This window comes from Mus caroli, chromosome 2, assembly GCF_900094665.2.
Source record: "Mus caroli chromosome 2, CAROLI_EIJ_v1.1, whole genome shotgun sequence".
NCBI lineage: Eukaryota > Metazoa > Chordata > Mammalia > Rodentia > Muridae > Mus > Mus caroli.
The window spans coordinates 143380122-143397561 of record NC_034571.1 but is presented as its reverse complement, the minus strand read 5'-3'; the positions used below and the strand labels follow the sequence as shown (position 1 = coordinate 143397561).

Here is a 17440-nt window from a genome sequence, read left to right as displayed (position 1 = left end):
AACAGCAATGTGGAAGTGTAAGCCAAATAAACCCTTTCCTCCCCAACTGCTTCTTGGTCATGATGTTTGTGCAGCAATAGAAACCCTGACTAAGACAAATTGGTACCAGCATAGTGGGGTATTTCTGTGATAACCTGACCATGTTTTGGGGAGGACTGTGGAAGGACTTTGGAACTTTGGGCTAGAAGATCCATTCACTGTTAAGAACTCTGTGAAATGTTGTGTGGGAGCTTGGAAGATAATGATGAGAACAGTGCAGAAAATGGAGGCCTGGCTTGTGAAATTTCAGAAGGAAAATTAAAGACTCTTTTCAGGGCCATTGCTATTTTGGAGTTTGATTAGTCTGTGGTTCTGGTTAGCTGGGGCTGAAATCAGCTGCGATTAACAAGATACCAGAACTACTAAAGCAAAACCTTTGCATATTGGGACTATTGATGATGGTTAGCTGGAGCTAAGAAATTAGCGGTGATTAAGAAGAGACCAGCATCGTTGAGGTGACATCTTCTGGGAAGTGTTTTCTGAAAGCACAAAGAGGCTGTGTTCCTGAGATAGCCAAGGTTGTACTCCTGCTGCAGCGGGACTTGGTAATGTGTAAGGGTCACCCAGGTGGTACTGGTTTTGAAGGCATGAAGGGGTCATGCAGAGCAGCTGAGGTTTGGCACTGTGAGAGGCCATGGAAGGCCATTGGTGAAGGTGCAGCCTCAGTTACAATTGATGGCCTAGGACTGAAGGGGTCATGCAAAGGAGTTGAGGTTTGGCACCATGAAGAGGAGAGCCTATGAGAGGTTATTGTTGAAGCCAAGTTACATTGGAAGACAGCAGCATTTTGGAGATGCCAGTATCATGAGATGACTACCAAGAACAGCAACAGCAGTGGAGTACAGGTGGCTGGAGCCTAGAAGACAATGTGTGTGCTACAAAGGGCATGGCTGGAGAAGTGACCCAAGCCCTTGGAGGAGCCCAGAAGATCGTGAGTTGAATCCCAGACATTGGACGGTTGGAGACTGATTTTTGCTTTTGATTGTGACTGTGCCCTGGTATTTTTCCCTCTTGAAGGAAATTTTTTAGTGAAGCCCATAGTTAAGAGACTTTGAATTTTAAAGTATTTTGAATTTTATGTAAAGACTATGGGACTTTTAAAGTTATTTAAGATCTTGGAGATAAATAAGAACTAAGGGTTGAGGCTTACTAGTGATGTATTTGTGTGTCAAGTTGACAAGGGGTCAATTGTACTGGCTAGTTTTGTGTCCACTTGACACAGCTGGAGTTATCACAGAGAAAGGAGCTTCAGTTGAGGAAATGCCTCCATGAGAACCAACTGTAAGGCATTTTCTCAATTAGTGATCAAGGGGGTTGGGCTCCTTGTGGGTGGGACCATCTCTGGGCTGGTAGTCTTATTTCTATAAGAGAGAATGCTGAGCAAGCCAGGGGAAGCAAGCCAGTAAGGAACATCCCTCCATGGCCTCTGCATCAGCTCCTGCTTCCTGACCTGCTTGAGTTCCAGTCCTGACTTCCTTTGGTGATGAACAGTGATGTGGAAATGTAAGCTGAATAAACCCTTTCCTCCCCAACTGCTTCTGGTCATGATGTTTGTGCAGAAATAGAAATCCTGACTAAGACAGACACTAAGTATGGAAATGCTTAATACAAGCACACAGCAGAAAACACGTACATGCTATCATTCTTAAAAGTTGTCAGAATTTTGGACTAAAATTGTGTAAGAGACGTTAGGTCTAACCATGAGTTCTAAATGTTCTCTCAGAAAAGACAGAAAAGAGAAAGGCGAACACTGGCACTGAGCTTCATGATTACTTAAGAACACCGTGCCTGGAGAACATTAGTTCCCAACCACTCCATATAACTTTGTAGGCCAGCTCTGCTCACAGAATAGGCCCTCTGCTTCGTCCTTCCGAGAACTGCTTCCACCTAAGCCACTGCTCTCCACAACAGCTGGCCACCTACACAACAGTAATGGAATTTCACCCAGGGGCAGGGAAAACAAGCATTAACCTCTATAACCAGAGGCTTTTCTTTGGGGTCTCCCTGAAAATGCAATGGAACCGAAGCCTCTCTCATGGGCAAAGCCTCCGTCATGCAGCCGCTCATCGCCTTCACAATGGAATGAACTAACTGGTGCTAAGGCAGTTTCTTCAACAATCCTCAATACTAGAACTCAGTGCCAGCCCTCACAAAACCACCACTGTAGAAGGCCCGGGGAGCAGCAAACCTCCCCACTCATCTGCAGCAGCCCCCTAGACATTCCTACTGTTTACACTTCAAACTGAAACACGTGCAGTCTTTACCAAACTGTCAGGTAAGCGGCTCAAATGAATGGATATGAAGCCTAAACCTACTACAGATATTCAACGTAACTCAAGAATTTTTTCAGTGCCTTTAAAGTAAATGAGCCGTTCACTATTTAATATAAAAAGGTTTTTTTTTTTTTAAATATAACTTGAAAAGCAAACCCCCCAAATCTCAGGTTTGATTTATATTTAAGATAAACCTGAAAAATAAAATTCAGATTTTAGCTTTGAATTATTTTGGATGACAAAGTGATAATGAGCCTAGGTGTGACGGGTGTACATGCGTCTAACCCTAGCACTTTGTGGCAGGAGGATGCTGAGATAGAGGCCAGCTGTAGGCAACAGAATCCCAGTCTTGACTGGGCTACACACACTAAGGAGCAGTAGCCTTTCCAAGGGCTATGATGTCCTTGTGCAGCACTCCTGGGAAACGGTGCTGGACAGGAAGCTGAAAATTTCTTAACCCCACCATGCTTAGGCTTACAGCATCCAGGAAATCCAACACTCAGGATTCTGAGTCAAAGCAGCAGCTATGCTCCATTCACAGCTCATGCCAGACAGTTCTACATGCACTGGCTCCTTTATTCCTCCCAATAGAACCCCGAGGGCAAGGACTCTTAGCAACCCTACTTTACAGCTGAGGAAACGGAGGCTGTGCAGTCTAAGATCACTCAGCTGTAAAGGAAAGACAGAGACTTAACTCAGGTCTGCATACTCCAGAACCCATACTCTCCCTCCTCCCGTGAAACACAACTCAACTACTCTGCAACTCCTCTCACTGAGATCCTCACAATGAGAACACAGGACTGGCTGATGGGACTGATGGTCCAACTGACACTGCTTCTCACCTGCCCAGTTTCTGGCCCTCGCCAGTGAAGGCTTTGAAAGCTCCCTTGGGCTTCACGAAGTCCTCATCCCGATGATCCTCCATATCCAGGTTCACTTGCCCACCGTGCGCTAACCTCCGAAGCTCCGCAGGAACCTCCCTAAGGAAAAAGGCAATGGTGGGGTTTATTGTGAGATGGATGGAAACCTGATTAAGTTGTTATTGTCAACTTGATACCCTCTGTAGTCACCAGGGAAGAGAGAATCTCAATTGAAGAACTGCTTTTCCCAGAATGGCTTGCGGCCATCTCTCTAAGAGACTGTATTCATTGACAAGTGCTGTAGGAAGGCCAAGCCCACTGAGGGCGACACTGTCTAGGTAGGTGAATCTAGTTATTAAGAAAGCCAGCAGAGCAGGCGTCAGTGAGCAAACAAGCAGCTTGTTACAAACCCTATTCTCCCTTAGTTGCTTTCATTATGGGTTTAATCACAGCAACAGAAAGCAAATTAGAACAGTGCACAAGATGAGACCAAACCTCTCAATCCCTTTGCTTTCTCAAGCACTTCTTCCTCTTTGTCTCTCCATCTCTCCCTTTCTCTATCCCTGAGGGCTTTTCATGAGGAGAGGAACTGGGGAGAGGAAGGAAATCCCATTCCCCAAAGCCACCATAGCGTGTTTCACCCCAGTGGCCTGAGAGGAGAGACTCTCTGTCACCAGGGTCTGTTATGGAAGTGTCTGTCTCCACCTTCTCAGTCACAGCACGGCCTGCTTACTTGGCTACTCAGCTATGCCTCAGGGAAAACAGCAAAAAATGGACAAGGTTTTTGGAGTGATTTGTGAATCTTTATGTCAAATCATGCTAAATCTGTTTTAATAACTTTTCTTCCTTTCCCACCTGACAGCTCATTCACGAAAGTGAGACTAACATGGGCTTTCCTGCTTACCCTCTACGGATAGACTCCAGAAACTGGGCATTGGCTGGGTCTTGGTAGCTTCTAAGGTCACCATTGTCTAGGCTGAATCCAGTTTTCCAGAGCTTTAGCACTACATGAACCTGTGACAACAGGAGGTAATAAGCACATAGTTACTATGACAGGAACCTAGAAAATGCAACTGAACCTATACATGAGTTTTCACTATTTTACGTTACTACAAAAACATCAACAATCAGACAAATACACACATGACAAGGAGTATCAATCAAATACATACGCACCAACCTAAACTAGGGACATGCTATGACGCAGGTTAGGAGAAGTGGGCATTGTTCTAAGGAGAGTTTGCTATTGAGGTGACTATATAAGAAATGACTTAATCCCAGCTGTGGCTCCCTATTTTGCAGTTACTAAAAATGATTATCTAGAAGCTGGAGAGATGACTCGGTGGTCAAGAGCATGTAGTGCTCTGACAGGACCCAACTTTGGTTCCTAGTTCCTAGCACTCATGCCAGGTGGCTCCCAACTGTCTTTAACTCTCATTCCTGAAAATCTAAACACCCTATCCTGGCCTCTGTACTCATGTGCATATCCCCTGCCCTCTTCACATAAAAAAAGAAATTTCAAGAACATATCCCCAATTTGTCAACTTTCTATACACACTTATAGAAAAAAGTTTGAAAGACTAACAACTAATGCACTGGTGGCCACTGCTACAAGTCTATAAAAGTCTTACTGTCTTCCTGCTTGACTTTATTTGGGAATAAAACTAAAGTGATTTAAAATCTACATCACAGAAATGAACGGACATAAAGGTAGGTCAAATTATTTTGTAGCATATTAAATTTTTTTAAAGACTCAAAATTATATAGTATCATTGCCTGGAGGGTGTGTGTGTATAAAGAAAACTCAAGCAAAATGAAACAAAACAAAACCAACCAAATCCATCCATATTTCAGGCCTTCTTTGGCATTTTCAAGGTTCTTCAACTATCCCCAATATACCAGGGAATCACACCCCCCCCCCCCCCACACACTGCCCCCTTGTGTGTGATCCAAAGAACACTCAAGAAACCTTGTGTCCATCTTCTTCCCCATCCCCATCCCTTGCCCTGGCCCTCTATCCACCAAGTGAAAACTGTCTCATTTTTATGTAAGTCCCCATTGAGACCACAGCAGGCTCGTCTTTTAGAGGCTGCTCGTTCACACATGTAACCAGTCCCTTTTGAAATGGGCACAATGAACAGTCCACAAGCATCTCTGAGGAAGGCATACTCACATCCTGGCCTGAATGCCGCCTCCTTTCTCCTGCCACATAGGCAGACTCTTCCTCTGGTGCTGCTCCAAGGCGGTAGCCCCCTCCTGCAAATGGCTATAAAGGACAAGTTTATAAACACTTGGTGGTGGAATTACTCAGGTACAAAGACATTTATAGGATGAGGCAGAGAAGCAACATTCTGATCAAGCTTGTTAACTACTGAATAGCAAACACAGGGACAAGGTTTGCTTGTGTTTGCCCCTTGTTCCAGGGGCAGGAATAAGAGGTGAAAGCTGGAATACCCAGCTAAAGGGAATAGCTACTATTCTCAGTATAAACTCAGTAATAATGGCTATGCAGGAATATAGGTATAGGACAGCAACAATGACGTTTTGATTTTCCTAAGGACAGAAATCTTTACATAAAAACTGGTGATGAAGCTGGGCATGATGGAGCATAGCTTTAACCCCACAACTTGGGAGGCAGAGGCAGAGGCAGGCATCTCTGTGAGCTTGAGGCAACAAACATGGTCTACAGAGAGAATTCTAAAAACAGACAGGGCTACACAGAAAAATCCTGTTTTGAAAAAGCAAAAAACAAACAAAACCCCCAAATTCCTCCCTCAGGAGAGGCCCTTGGTCTTGCAAAGATTATATGCCCCAGTACAGGGGAATGCCAGGGCCAGGAAGTGGGAGTGGGTGGATTGGGGAGCAGGGCGGGGGGAGTGTATAGGGGACTTTTGGGATAGCATTTGAAATGTAAATGAAGAAAATATTTAATGAAAAAATTGTTAACAACAACAAAAAAATTCCTTCCTCCTTAAATTCAGTAATGAATTTAATTATAGTGAAATAAAGGAAAACACTAAGCTGGCCAATTTGGATAGGTAGGATTCTGAGCTCTGATCTAGCTCACAGACACACAAGTCTTCTACACAGAAGGACAAATAGCCAAGTGAAGAAACAAAGGAACCAATCTCTGCTAGAGAAAAGCAGGCTTCCCTCTCCACTGTGGAACTCAATTCTTTTGGCTACAACAGCCCTTATGCTCACTCTCGGTTTACTGGTCTCTCCAGGGCTCTTGGTCACTCGTTCCACAGCTACAGCCCCATGCTCTTTGGCCCCCTTAAACAGATCATCCACCAGCTCGTTGGGACTTTTCTTCCGGGGAGGACCAACAATCTGCTGTCCACTTCTTTCTGAGCCTCCAGCATAAAACCTGTGTGTGAAATGCCAAACATACCAAAAATAAACAGAAGATGTACCAGGTTCTGGGTGCACTGAAGCAAAGGGTATTGACTAGCTAGGAAAACACGTAAGGGTGCAGGCAGATATGATGCAAAGGGAGCAGCCATCAAGTCAGTGAGGGTCTCAGGGACAATGGTGGTGGCAGCATGGAGATGGGGAGACAGGGACAACAACCAAGGCTGCTATTTTCTGGGATCTCTTGAGGATGAGGTTATCAGGTAAGAGATGGGGGAAAACATTCCAGGCATGCACAACAACACATTAATGAAGGAGGATCTCAGCAGGAATCATTCTTCTGCAAGCCCCTTTCCAGGAAGCAACTGTGGTCCTAGTCAGAAGCAGCTAACTCTTAAAGAGTTTTGGATTAATGTTGGTGGTGTAGTTAGTATAAGCAGCTAGGATCCAGTCCTGGCTCTGCAATTGTATGACCTGAATAGTAAGCCAGTGCACTGCTTTGCATACTTTATTGCTTTAAAATGAAAGAAGGATTACATGCCCTACCTACCTGCTCCTTAAGTCAGAGTCGAAGTTCAAATCAGCAGATGTATGCAAAAGAGCAAGCAGAGCAATGTACGTGTGAGGCTGACTGACACCACACCATAATTCCCCCAAGACTCACTTCACCTGCCATTCTTATGATGTACACTGGGAGCCTCAGGAGATGCACTAGAAGCCAGGAAAGCTCCAATCTCAGAAATAAGCTCCAAGATACCTACATCAGGTACTCTAGTAGTCCAAGAACAGCTTGAGATTAAACCAGCACTTTTAAAAATCTGGATCTAAGAAGGTGCTATCATGTAGCTGCTTTCTCACCAGTCTTAACAGGAGGCAACACTTAGGCCCTGGCTGAGAATGTTTCAGGTCTAAACTGAGTAGGGTCTAAAGTAACCAAGGAAGCTAAAGGGCTGTGAAACAGTGGAAGGTCACAATGGAAGCTGTGACCAGGCTGGAGAAGATGGAGGTGGTATTTGGAAGCTAGGCTGGGGCTGCGATAATTAGTGCCCTTCTACTTGAGGAGTATAGTACCTTAAAATTACCAATATCTACAAGTCTCCAGTATATTTAAGAGCAAAGTTCTGAGGTAGTGTGAAGTACTACATGAACATGTGACTCCTCAGATCTCTACAGAGAAGTCACCATATTTCTACAATGGTTATCTTCTCATCTCCCTGAGGAATGCTTGAAAGACCAAAGCGGGCCCATGGAGAATAAACACCTGAGAAATGAGGCTATAGCCAGATTATTCTTGCTCAATGCACGTAAATCCAGTCTGCCTGGGCTGCAAAGTCTTAGTTGAGGGACCTTTAGGTCTTGGTTTAATAACTGGGAGCCAGTGAACAACAGCCTTAAAAGTATTATGTTCTTGACCTGGCGTTTCTGTTTGAGAAATTAAGGAAATAATTCAAAACTGGTCAAAGATTAACATAAACAGTGTTCACAGAATTGACATTTACAGTAGTATAGACACAGACTCACCAAAACTATGGGACATATGGGCTAGCAAAGTCATGGAAAACAGGAATTTCAGTGTCAGCAGGAAGTATCTAACACAAGAAACTAATCACCTTCACCATGTCTAATCAGAGCAAGGACTGTGTGGAAACACAACAAAATATGAGTGGCAATTATCAGAGGGTAAACACTACCCTTTCATTCTGTAAGCCTCATTTTCTACAATGAAACAACAATTCTATTACAAGATTCCTAAAAGTAAAAACAGTATGATGGTGTTGGGAGGACACACATTTACAACCTTATTTTTCTACTTATTGTGTAATTTATTTATATGGATAAAAACACACCACAAAAAGATACTTGGCTATTTCTGTGTTGTAGTATTATGGGTAACTTGGTAACTTTCTCATTCTTAGAAGTTTTGCTTCCCTCTTTATAATATTCTTCTATAAATACCTCCCTGTAATAATTAGAGAGAGAAAAAAAAAGCCCCAGTACATGACAAAGTGGGAAGGGGGGTGTAGCAATGAGATGGGAATTACTGCTAACCTACAGAGAGCAAACTGCTCTTAGGATATTATACCCTATGCACAGCAGTGACGGTTGGCAATAGTGAACATGTGTCTCACGCCTTATCCTAGGTGATTTAAACACCACTGTGTACTTTGATAAATTGTGCTCTCTCTCAGAGCCTTACCTCTGTCCCTCCTCTTCCTCCTCCTCTTCATCTTGGTCATGAATGAGGTCTCTGAAGGATGTCACTCTATTATCACTGGAGACAGGAAGGAGCAAAAATTATTTCAGGAAGAGTTAAAGAAAAGCAACGCCTATATCAACTGGGGAGTTGGACACTGGAGTGAGATGCTGTGGTATGAAGACAACACAGATGAAAAGACTGACCTAAGTATAGAAAAGAAAGGGCGTGGCATTTGTCTGTTAAGGTCACACAGGACTGAGAATAAATTAGCGAATGCTACTGTGAGGTAAAATGGAATCCAATTTAAGCTGTTCTGGAAATGGGGGAATGAGTTATTCACTGTTTTTAAAGAAAACTACTGAGGGCTGGAGAGAATGCACAGTGGTTAAGAGCATTTGATGCTCTTGCAGAGGACCAACGTTTGGATCCCAGCACACACATAGTAGCTCACAAGTATCTGTAACTCCAGTTCTGGGGAATCCAACACCCTCTTCTGACCTCTGTGGGTACCAGGCACAAACACGATGCAAATACATACACATAGGCAAAATATTCATACATATAAAATTAAAAAAGATTTTTTTTTTACTACTGAATAGTCTTATTATGTAACTTTTAACATATAAGGCATTAACTAAATGTTGGATTTATAAAGGTAAAAATTAGACACTGGTCTTACAGGCTAGTGGCACAAATAAACAACTATCTACTATAACGATGCACAACAGGGGCTGTATCAGTACACATGACCTTATGAACACAAAGCCTCTTGTCTCCTGTGAGGGAAAGACTTCCTACAAAAAGACACATTTGGACCATTACCAAGGAACCGGTGAACAGGAGACTGAGTGAAAAAAGGATGGTGGAGATAGTGGGAAAGGGAAACTAAAATAACATTATGGAAAACACTTATGTATATGTAGAGACAAGAGACTAACACACTAGATAAAGGTCAAGGAGTCCTGCAGAATCAACGTGTGGGTGGCAGGCAGCATAGAGCTCTCTGCCTATTTCTACTGCAGGATAATTTTAAAAAAAAGTTTCCTTAGATCTTTTATTTAGATTTAGATCCTCATGCCTGTTTCCCAGGTGCTCAGACTATAGGCATATAGGATCTCCTGCCAAGTCCTATTCCTAATATTCAGGGGTCAGGGTTGGGCGAGTCCCACAGGGTGTGGAGGAGAAGTTTGAGGGGTTAGCTCTGGCTTCAGCAGACAGATGGTTAGTGCAACAACTCTCCTACTTCTCATTTTATTAATATGAAAAGTTAAATTACCAGGAAAAGGGTTCAAGACAACATGAGAGAGACTGGAGTTCTGAGGAATAGGGCTGTGGTGTGCTGCTCAGCAGAGGAGCAAGGATGAAGGCAAACATGGGTGTGGGATGTGAATTGAGATTGACAGGCAGAAAGCAAGACAGCCATTACAGCAATTTAGAGGACAACAACAAAGATAGATCCACACATACCACAGAGATGGGCCATCAAAGGAACTATTTTGGTTGGAACAAAGGATTTAAGAAAAGGAAAGGGGTTAAGATGAGAAAGGCAGATTCAGGAAAGACTTTGAAGGACTTCTGAGCATCCATGAGAAGCAACATGCTGCACAGAAAACTGAGACTCAGGAAGCAGAAGAGCCCTGACTTTTCCCCTCCATTTGCTGGCTTGTGTGATCTAGGGAAGAAGCCCAGCTCTTGTGTGTCCCCATCTATACAATGGGAACAGTACAGTACTCACCCACAAGGTGGATGACAAAAAAAGATGTATATAAAGGCTTAACTCATGGACTAGCACTAAGTGCTCAGCAATGATAATGATTTATATTGAGCTTAAGACTTCCTCCCATAGTAAATTATGCAAAACACCTTATTAGATTCTTCTTATGGGAATCTAATATACTCCCTCTCCAGAAGATACCTGCCAAAGTATAGTTAGACCTGTACCTACGTAATTTTAATCTAAAGACCTTCCACTGTGCCTTTTTACAGACTCCTCCTGGAAGCTCCAGGGCTCCGCACTAAATGCTCCATTCTAGAGTGACTGTTCTCACTTGGCGTCAGAGACAACATGAAAGGTAGATGACAGGTGAACAGGGGTCAGTCAGCAGCAGGCTAAGTGTCCTGTAACAGCTAGGTCAAAGGCTGGAGAGCAGCTGCTCCCTTGACTACCACCAAATTCCTTTGGGGTGTTAGTACAGTTTAGTTTCTTCTGAGAAAATCCAGTCAGCATTTTCCTCCTAAACAAAGACAATGACAAACCACACCCCCTTTCCTTCCTCTTTTTTTCCTTCACTGAAGCCCACAGTCAAAGTTAGGGCTTAACCAAAACAATGAGACAAGGCTAAGAGGCCTCAACTCCTATCCAGTCTACATTCCTTTCACATTTAATGCTAATGTTAAGCTGTAGCTCCTTGTTTCTTTACTTTTATTGTAAAATACACACAGATTCTCATTCTGTCTCTCTCTTTCTCTCTCACACCCACCCACCCACATCCACCTGTCTGTTGTGGAATGAGGCAGGGTACAGCGTCAGTAATAGTAGACAACATATTATACTCTAAGTACTACATAAAGTTGGGGTTTTGTTTTTTTTGTTTGTTTGTTTTTGAGACAGGGTGGCAGAGCTCTACCTGCTTCTGCCTATGCAGTGCTGGGATTAAAGGAACTGTGCTCTGAGGTCTGGCTTTTTGCTTTTGAGTCACGGTCTCTTTACATAGCTGGGGCTGTCCTATATAGCTCAGGCTGGCCTTGAACTCACCTCCTTTCCAAGTGCTAGGGTTAAAAGTGTGTGCCACCATGCTTGGCTTGGGTTAATTCACTGACTCTGCTAAGTAGCAGACACTATTACAATTTCCATTTGACAGTGATGAAAACTGAGAAACTGAGATAAATACTCTGTCTCAAGTCATGAATCTCTGAGCCTGAACCTGGGTAGTTAGCCTCCCTGGCCCTACACTGTTTAATAAACCCTTAATGCACTAAGGGTTATTCTGGACTGTGGGAGAAGAGAGGAGGGACAAATGACTAGCATTAGAGGCTACATTTCAATTCCTCCTCCTTGGTACTTCTGACATGTCAATAACCCAAAGTGAGGTTGGATCACAAATTTGCCACCTTTGCCAGCAGCCCATACACTTACAACCCACCCCTCAGGCAATAACATTACAGCATTCCATCAGTACCTCACTGCAAATAATTGAAAGATCCCTGTCCTGTGACCCCTGCCCCCAGACACACTTCTGTGGGAGGCAGGGAAAGACATGAAGGACCAATGAGATTTGGTGTTAGTGTTTCTCAAAGGGGAAAAAAAAATGTAGTTTAAAGCTCAGAGACCCTCTGAGAGAATTTACCACTTCATAGTAGAGAGACATTTTTTCTGCATTCTGGAGTTGAATTCAAACCCAGCAAAATTTTCTGACAACATATACCCTGGAGTAAGTGCAATTAGACTAAAAGTATGAAACAAGCGTGGGAGCTCAGACGCTTCTGTGGAGAGAATCTGGGAAGGCCAACATTCTCCTCATGAGCCAATCACAGCAGCGACTGACTGCGGCCAAAGGGCTAGGGAAGGTGGCATCACACAAATGTTAGTTAACTTCCCGTGTCAACTTCAGCAGAGGTATCTATTTCCATGATCATCTTACTAGTGTGATAGGCCATTAATCTCATCTCTACTATGACACTCCTAGAATGAACACTTCCAGAAATAAGACAGTGACTCCCCAAAGTTCATAAACACAGCCCTTAAAGATCTTAAGGAGGGGCTAGAGAGATGGTTTGGCAGTTAGGAACATTGAATGTTCTCCCAGAAGCCCCAGTTCCAAGTCCCAGTACCCACATGGTGGCCCACAATCATGTATTAACTCCAGTTTCAGGAAATCCAATGCCTTCTTCTGGTCCCCACAGTGCATAAACATACAGGCAGGCAGAACACCCATTCACATTCAAAACAAAAACAAGGAAGCAAGCAAGCAAACAAGGAAGCAAGCAAGCAAACAAAGCAAACCACAAAAAAAAACCCTTATAAGTTGACCTTTGAATCCTTCAGTTCTTTTTAGTTGATCTTTAAACCTCTTGGTTCATAATCTGGACCTGACTGTTCTGTCAAGTCAAAAAGGAAAGTCTGGAAACATTCATGTAGCAACTGAAGTTGGTCCTTACCTAGGAGCTGTGCCTCTGGACACTGAACTTGGAGTTGCTTGTGAAATGGTCACAATGTCTTCATCCCCTCCATCCTCATAAAAGCTTGCAAGTGCAATCTAAAACACACAGACAGAGTACTTTGGGACCCTCCAGGCTTTCATCTGACACATATCTCACAATGGAACAAAAACATGAAGACAAAACCCATACTTTGGTTCCTGAACCTGGAACCAAAGAAGACTAGATGGAAAGGCAATAGACATGTTAGCCTGAAAGTGGAGATGGGGGTATACTTCAGGGGGAAATCCACCCACCAAGGGGAACAAAGATACTAAATAAAATTAATATGAAAAACATAAAGGAAGACCACCAACTATTATTTATTTGTGTGTCAGGTTGTATGTACACTATATGTTAATTCATTTAATCTATTCAGAATTTCGTAATTAGTGTTATTATTGTCTCACTTTATAGCTGGCACAAACGGACTGCAAAATGAAGACTGTTTCTGGAGGTCAGAAGTGGGGTCAGGTTGAACCCCAGGCCGTATGCTCAGGCCCTCACGCTTATGTTCTAAGAGGTAGAAGAGAATAGGGACAGATGTTACATTTCCTTTCTTTGTGAAGCCTAGTTTCCTGTTTGAAATGGGGATGCTGATCCACCAAATCTATAAAACTGAAGGAGATAATCACTAAAATTAACACAGTCACCTTAGCTTTACACATATGGAAGTCCTTTATATGAGTCCTTTGGTCATTTGTGACTGTCGCCAACTCAACGAGAAGGCATTGATTTATCACACATTCTCCACACAGAGAAGACAGAACAATGAAGTCCCACAGAGATGAAGGAGGCACCTCCTAAAAGGTAACCAACTGTATAGGAGGAAATGAGCTGTCATGGGACAATCAGTCTGAAGGTATTCCTCACGTAGTATAACCAGCTTCTGGGAAGTCATGTGCCATCGTAGGAGTTGTACTAAACTGACATTTAGAGAACCTGCATTTAAGTCCTGGCACTGTTAGTCAAGTTATCACACAGGTAAGAGCCTCAGTTCGGATGATCTACTGGGATAGAAGCTTTTCTCTTATGTATTTCCACTCAGCACAGAGGCTTCACAGTGCCTTTAAGAGCATCTGACCTCTTTTGTTTGTTACGTTTTTGAAAGAGGGACTATTTACTCTTGGAACTATGTAGATCAGGCTGGTCTCGAACTCAGATCTTCTGCCTCCAGAGTGCTGAAAGAGTTACAGGAATAAAGATCCCGAATGTTTGGGAAGCTATTTAAATATTACAGTCAGTAGACATGGTTACATCAGAAAGCTCNCACAGTGAGCACATGCGGTGTCCCTTTGAGGGTCCAATTCCTCATCCATAAGATAGGGTTAGTCTTTACCTGTTTAATTAGTAGTTAGTGAGTTCTTCAGCAAGTTATTTATCCTCCAAAGTCTCAGCTGCAACGTGAGACATGTAAATGAGACATGTTGTAATGCTCAACAGTGCCTGGCTTGTTGTAGGTACTCAAGAAATATTAGTCATCGTCATCTACCTAAGACTTTAGGCTGGCCAAGGACATTTATGCAATCAGTTCTTTCTAACATTACTTACTGGGTTTCTGAGCACTAAGAGATGGGCGTTGCTCTAGGGATCAGAAGTGTGCAACATTTCATGCCTGGTGGAGCTTTGTCTTCTAAATTAATTCCTTAGTGACTATTTACTACATGTCAGTGAACAAGACAGTAAGTCCTAAGAAATTCCCATTTTACAGTTAACTACGAAATGTGCAGAGACCCCAAATGTGCGCCACAATCCCACAGGTAGTTTCTCCCTGCAATTAGGCAAGAGTGGGGCGTGGGCTGATGCCTTGCAGGGTTTCCCCCACCAGCAAAGCATCCTTGCAGAAGCTGAATCGGAAGGCCACCGCGACCTCGGTGGGGCTCCTTCTGGAAGCCGGGCACTCGAATCCACCGGGCCACCCGCAGGCACTCGCCGCGGCAGCCACGCCCCCAGGCGACGGCTCCACGCGGACTGCGGCAGCGCCCAAAGTCTCGCCAACACTGCGAGCCCGCAGGAAAACAGAGGCCCTGCAAAGCAGGCCGGGGCCCGCCGGCGTCCATGAACTTCCAAGCCAGGCCGGCGACGCGTGGCAAGCGACCCCAGACACCATGAGGCCTGGGCTAGGCAGGGCCCAGCCCCGTAGGGATGACTGTGCGCTTCGGCCGCGTAGGGGTCGCAGAGCCGACGCCGCACTCCGCATTCCCCAGCCCGCCCGAAGCGGCCCGCCTCGCGGCGCTACCTGCAGGTCCCAGCCAGCCGACTCCAGGAAGAAACGGGCCCTGTCCTCCTCAGTGCCCGTCACCGCCACGAACTCCCTCAACGCGTCCTGCCGCTCCTCCGCCATCTTCGCCCCGTGTACTTCCCAAACCGCTCCGGCGGACACTGCAACAGCCCCAACCCCAGGTCTGCGTTCCGCCCGCCGTTCTACCGCGTCCAGCCGCTGGGCGCCTGCCCTAGGCTCCGCCCAATGAGGTGCCACAGGAAAAGCCCTCCGTGCGGGAAACCCAGCCGCCTCGCGCCCTCTGGGGGCCCCTATGTTCACCTCACCTTAATGGCTGAAGTAGAAGGTCGATGGGAGTAGGGAGGGGCTGGTTTTCCCACAGGATGAAGGAGTCCCGAAATCAGATCCTGCAAATTACTCATGGTCTCATCCCTTTATTTCGTTAATTATTTATTTGCACATTAATTTCCTTCTTGAAGCATTACGCTGTCTATGGCTTGATGCTCTTCCAAGGGCTGTGGAAATAACAGAGATAAAACAAAGTATCCTGTCCTCTTGTTGCTTATGTCCTTTGACCCTAACAGTTCTAACCGATGCTCACATCCCCATGGTTTCCTATCTTACACTAGTACAAGTCTCAGCCTGTCACTTTCCACAGCATCTAGCAATCACCATTGCATTGCCACTGGCAGGCTGGCCCAGGACAAGGAGACTCAGAGCAGAGGTAAGGTGNACATGTGTCACCTACAGAGAACGTTTAGAGCTCTCTCTCCAACAATGCTGCCCCAACAAGTGAAAGTGGGGACAAGTGAAGCTGGGAGCCTCCTAAGTCCATCTATTTATCCCTCATTTTCAAGGTTAAACTGTTACCATCCTACAATCTGCTAAGTTGGTGACCAGCAATTATTCCACCAGAACTTATTGAGTGTTCAGTGAGGTTCCCATCAGCTGATTACNTGCTTTGTTTTTCTCCTCTTCTTCCTATACCTGACTCAGAGCCACATTCACTGTGCAGGAAGCCACTACTAATGAATGAGTGAATGAATGAATGAGTGAATGGATGAAATAACACATGGATCAGACAATGAGGATCTCACTGGGAGTGGTCTATGCAAGAGCCCCCTTTCAGTCTTTTTGTTCCATAGAGTCATACTATAAGAATGAAGAGCAGGAAGTAGCTCTGCCAGGGGCATCTCCAACTTCTAAGCCAGCCTCGGGCATGGCTGCAAACTCAACAGCACTGGATTGGTGTGGATACCGTCCTTTGGTATAACTGCAGATCAGTCCCACTGTAACCAACTGAAAAGGCCCACAGAGGCCATTTGGAACCTAACACATTACAGAGAAGCAGTAAGGAGAACCCTATCTGCTTTAGCTGCTGGTCCCGATTCATAGTCAGCCCTTCTGCCCAGCCTGACAGCTATCAAGAAGACTATAGGAGTAATTGTGGGTGCAGGNCATTAGGGCTCCCTTAGCCTGCTGAAGGTGCTGTGTTCGCATTATTATCTATTTCATCATAAAATAAACCTCTGCTAGGTAGAGATTAGTATTCCCATTTTACAGGTAAAGACAGAAACCAGAGGTTCAGTAGGACCACGCCTAATGAAAAGTACAACCTGGGCCTCGCCATCCCAGCTTCTCAGGTGACTGAGACTGAAAGAGTGACCCTGCAGAGCATATTTAAAGTCAGTCTGGGAAACAAAACTAAACCCGTGAGAAAGTGAACCCATGCTAAAAGGCAGAGGATGCAGCCCAGTGCCAGAGACCTTGCCTGTCATGGGTGAGGCTATAGCTTCAACCCCAGTTTTAAACAAATGTCCTAGCCTGGAAGTTTGGAGAAAGACTGACCAAGCCTCTATCTTCGCTGTCTCTCTGCATATACACAGCATCACCCACAGCTCCACCTGTGGTCAAGTTCTGGTTCCAATTTAAAGCTGACTTTCTTGCCATTCAGGCATGAGATGTACCCAGAACCTATAGCTTCCAGTTAGTCCATTCCACATGTTCTCCCAAATATCCAGGGCATTCCACACAATACTCATGGCTTCCAGACTAACACACACACACACACACACACACACACACACACACACACACACACACACTCCACCACTACCACCACCACCACCACCACCACCACCACCACCAGAACAACTACATTACTCCAGGATAACACACACACACATATCACCATCATCATCATCATCATCATCACCACCACCATCATCATCACCTATGGCGTCCAGGGCAGTCTACTCCTTGAATAGCCCAGCTTAAGTGCACATTATGCGTTTCAGAT

The 17440-nt window shown here is 44.7% G+C and overlaps 1 protein-coding gene across 2 annotated transcripts in view; it reads right to left on the bottom strand.

Annotated features, from left to right (window-relative positions):
• Nsfl1c (NSFL1 cofactor) overlaps positions 1 to 15383 on the bottom strand; it is a 19387-nt gene extending 4004 nt beyond the window's left edge. The window contains exons 1-8 of one of the 2 annotated variants that reach the window (XM_021156078.2): positions 15160 to 15383; positions 12882 to 12979; positions 8724 to 8798; positions 7077 to 7082; positions 6377 to 6542; positions 5346 to 5438; positions 4077 to 4186; positions 3155 to 3292 (exon numbers count right to left, since the gene is read on the bottom strand). In XM_021156078.2, the coding sequence (XP_021011737.1) occupies positions 3155 to 3292; positions 4077 to 4186; positions 5346 to 5438; positions 6377 to 6542; positions 7077 to 7082; positions 8724 to 8798; positions 12882 to 12979; positions 15160 to 15264 (791 nt within the window). In that variant the 5' untranslated portion in view covers positions 15265 to 15383. The remainder of the gene's footprint in view (positions 1 to 3154; positions 3293 to 4076; positions 4187 to 5345; positions 5439 to 6376; positions 6543 to 7076; positions 7083 to 8723; positions 8799 to 12881; positions 12980 to 15159) is intronic. The other variant, XM_021156079.2, reaches the window with a different exon arrangement.
• Positions 15384 to 17440: the final 2057 nt, after the last annotated feature.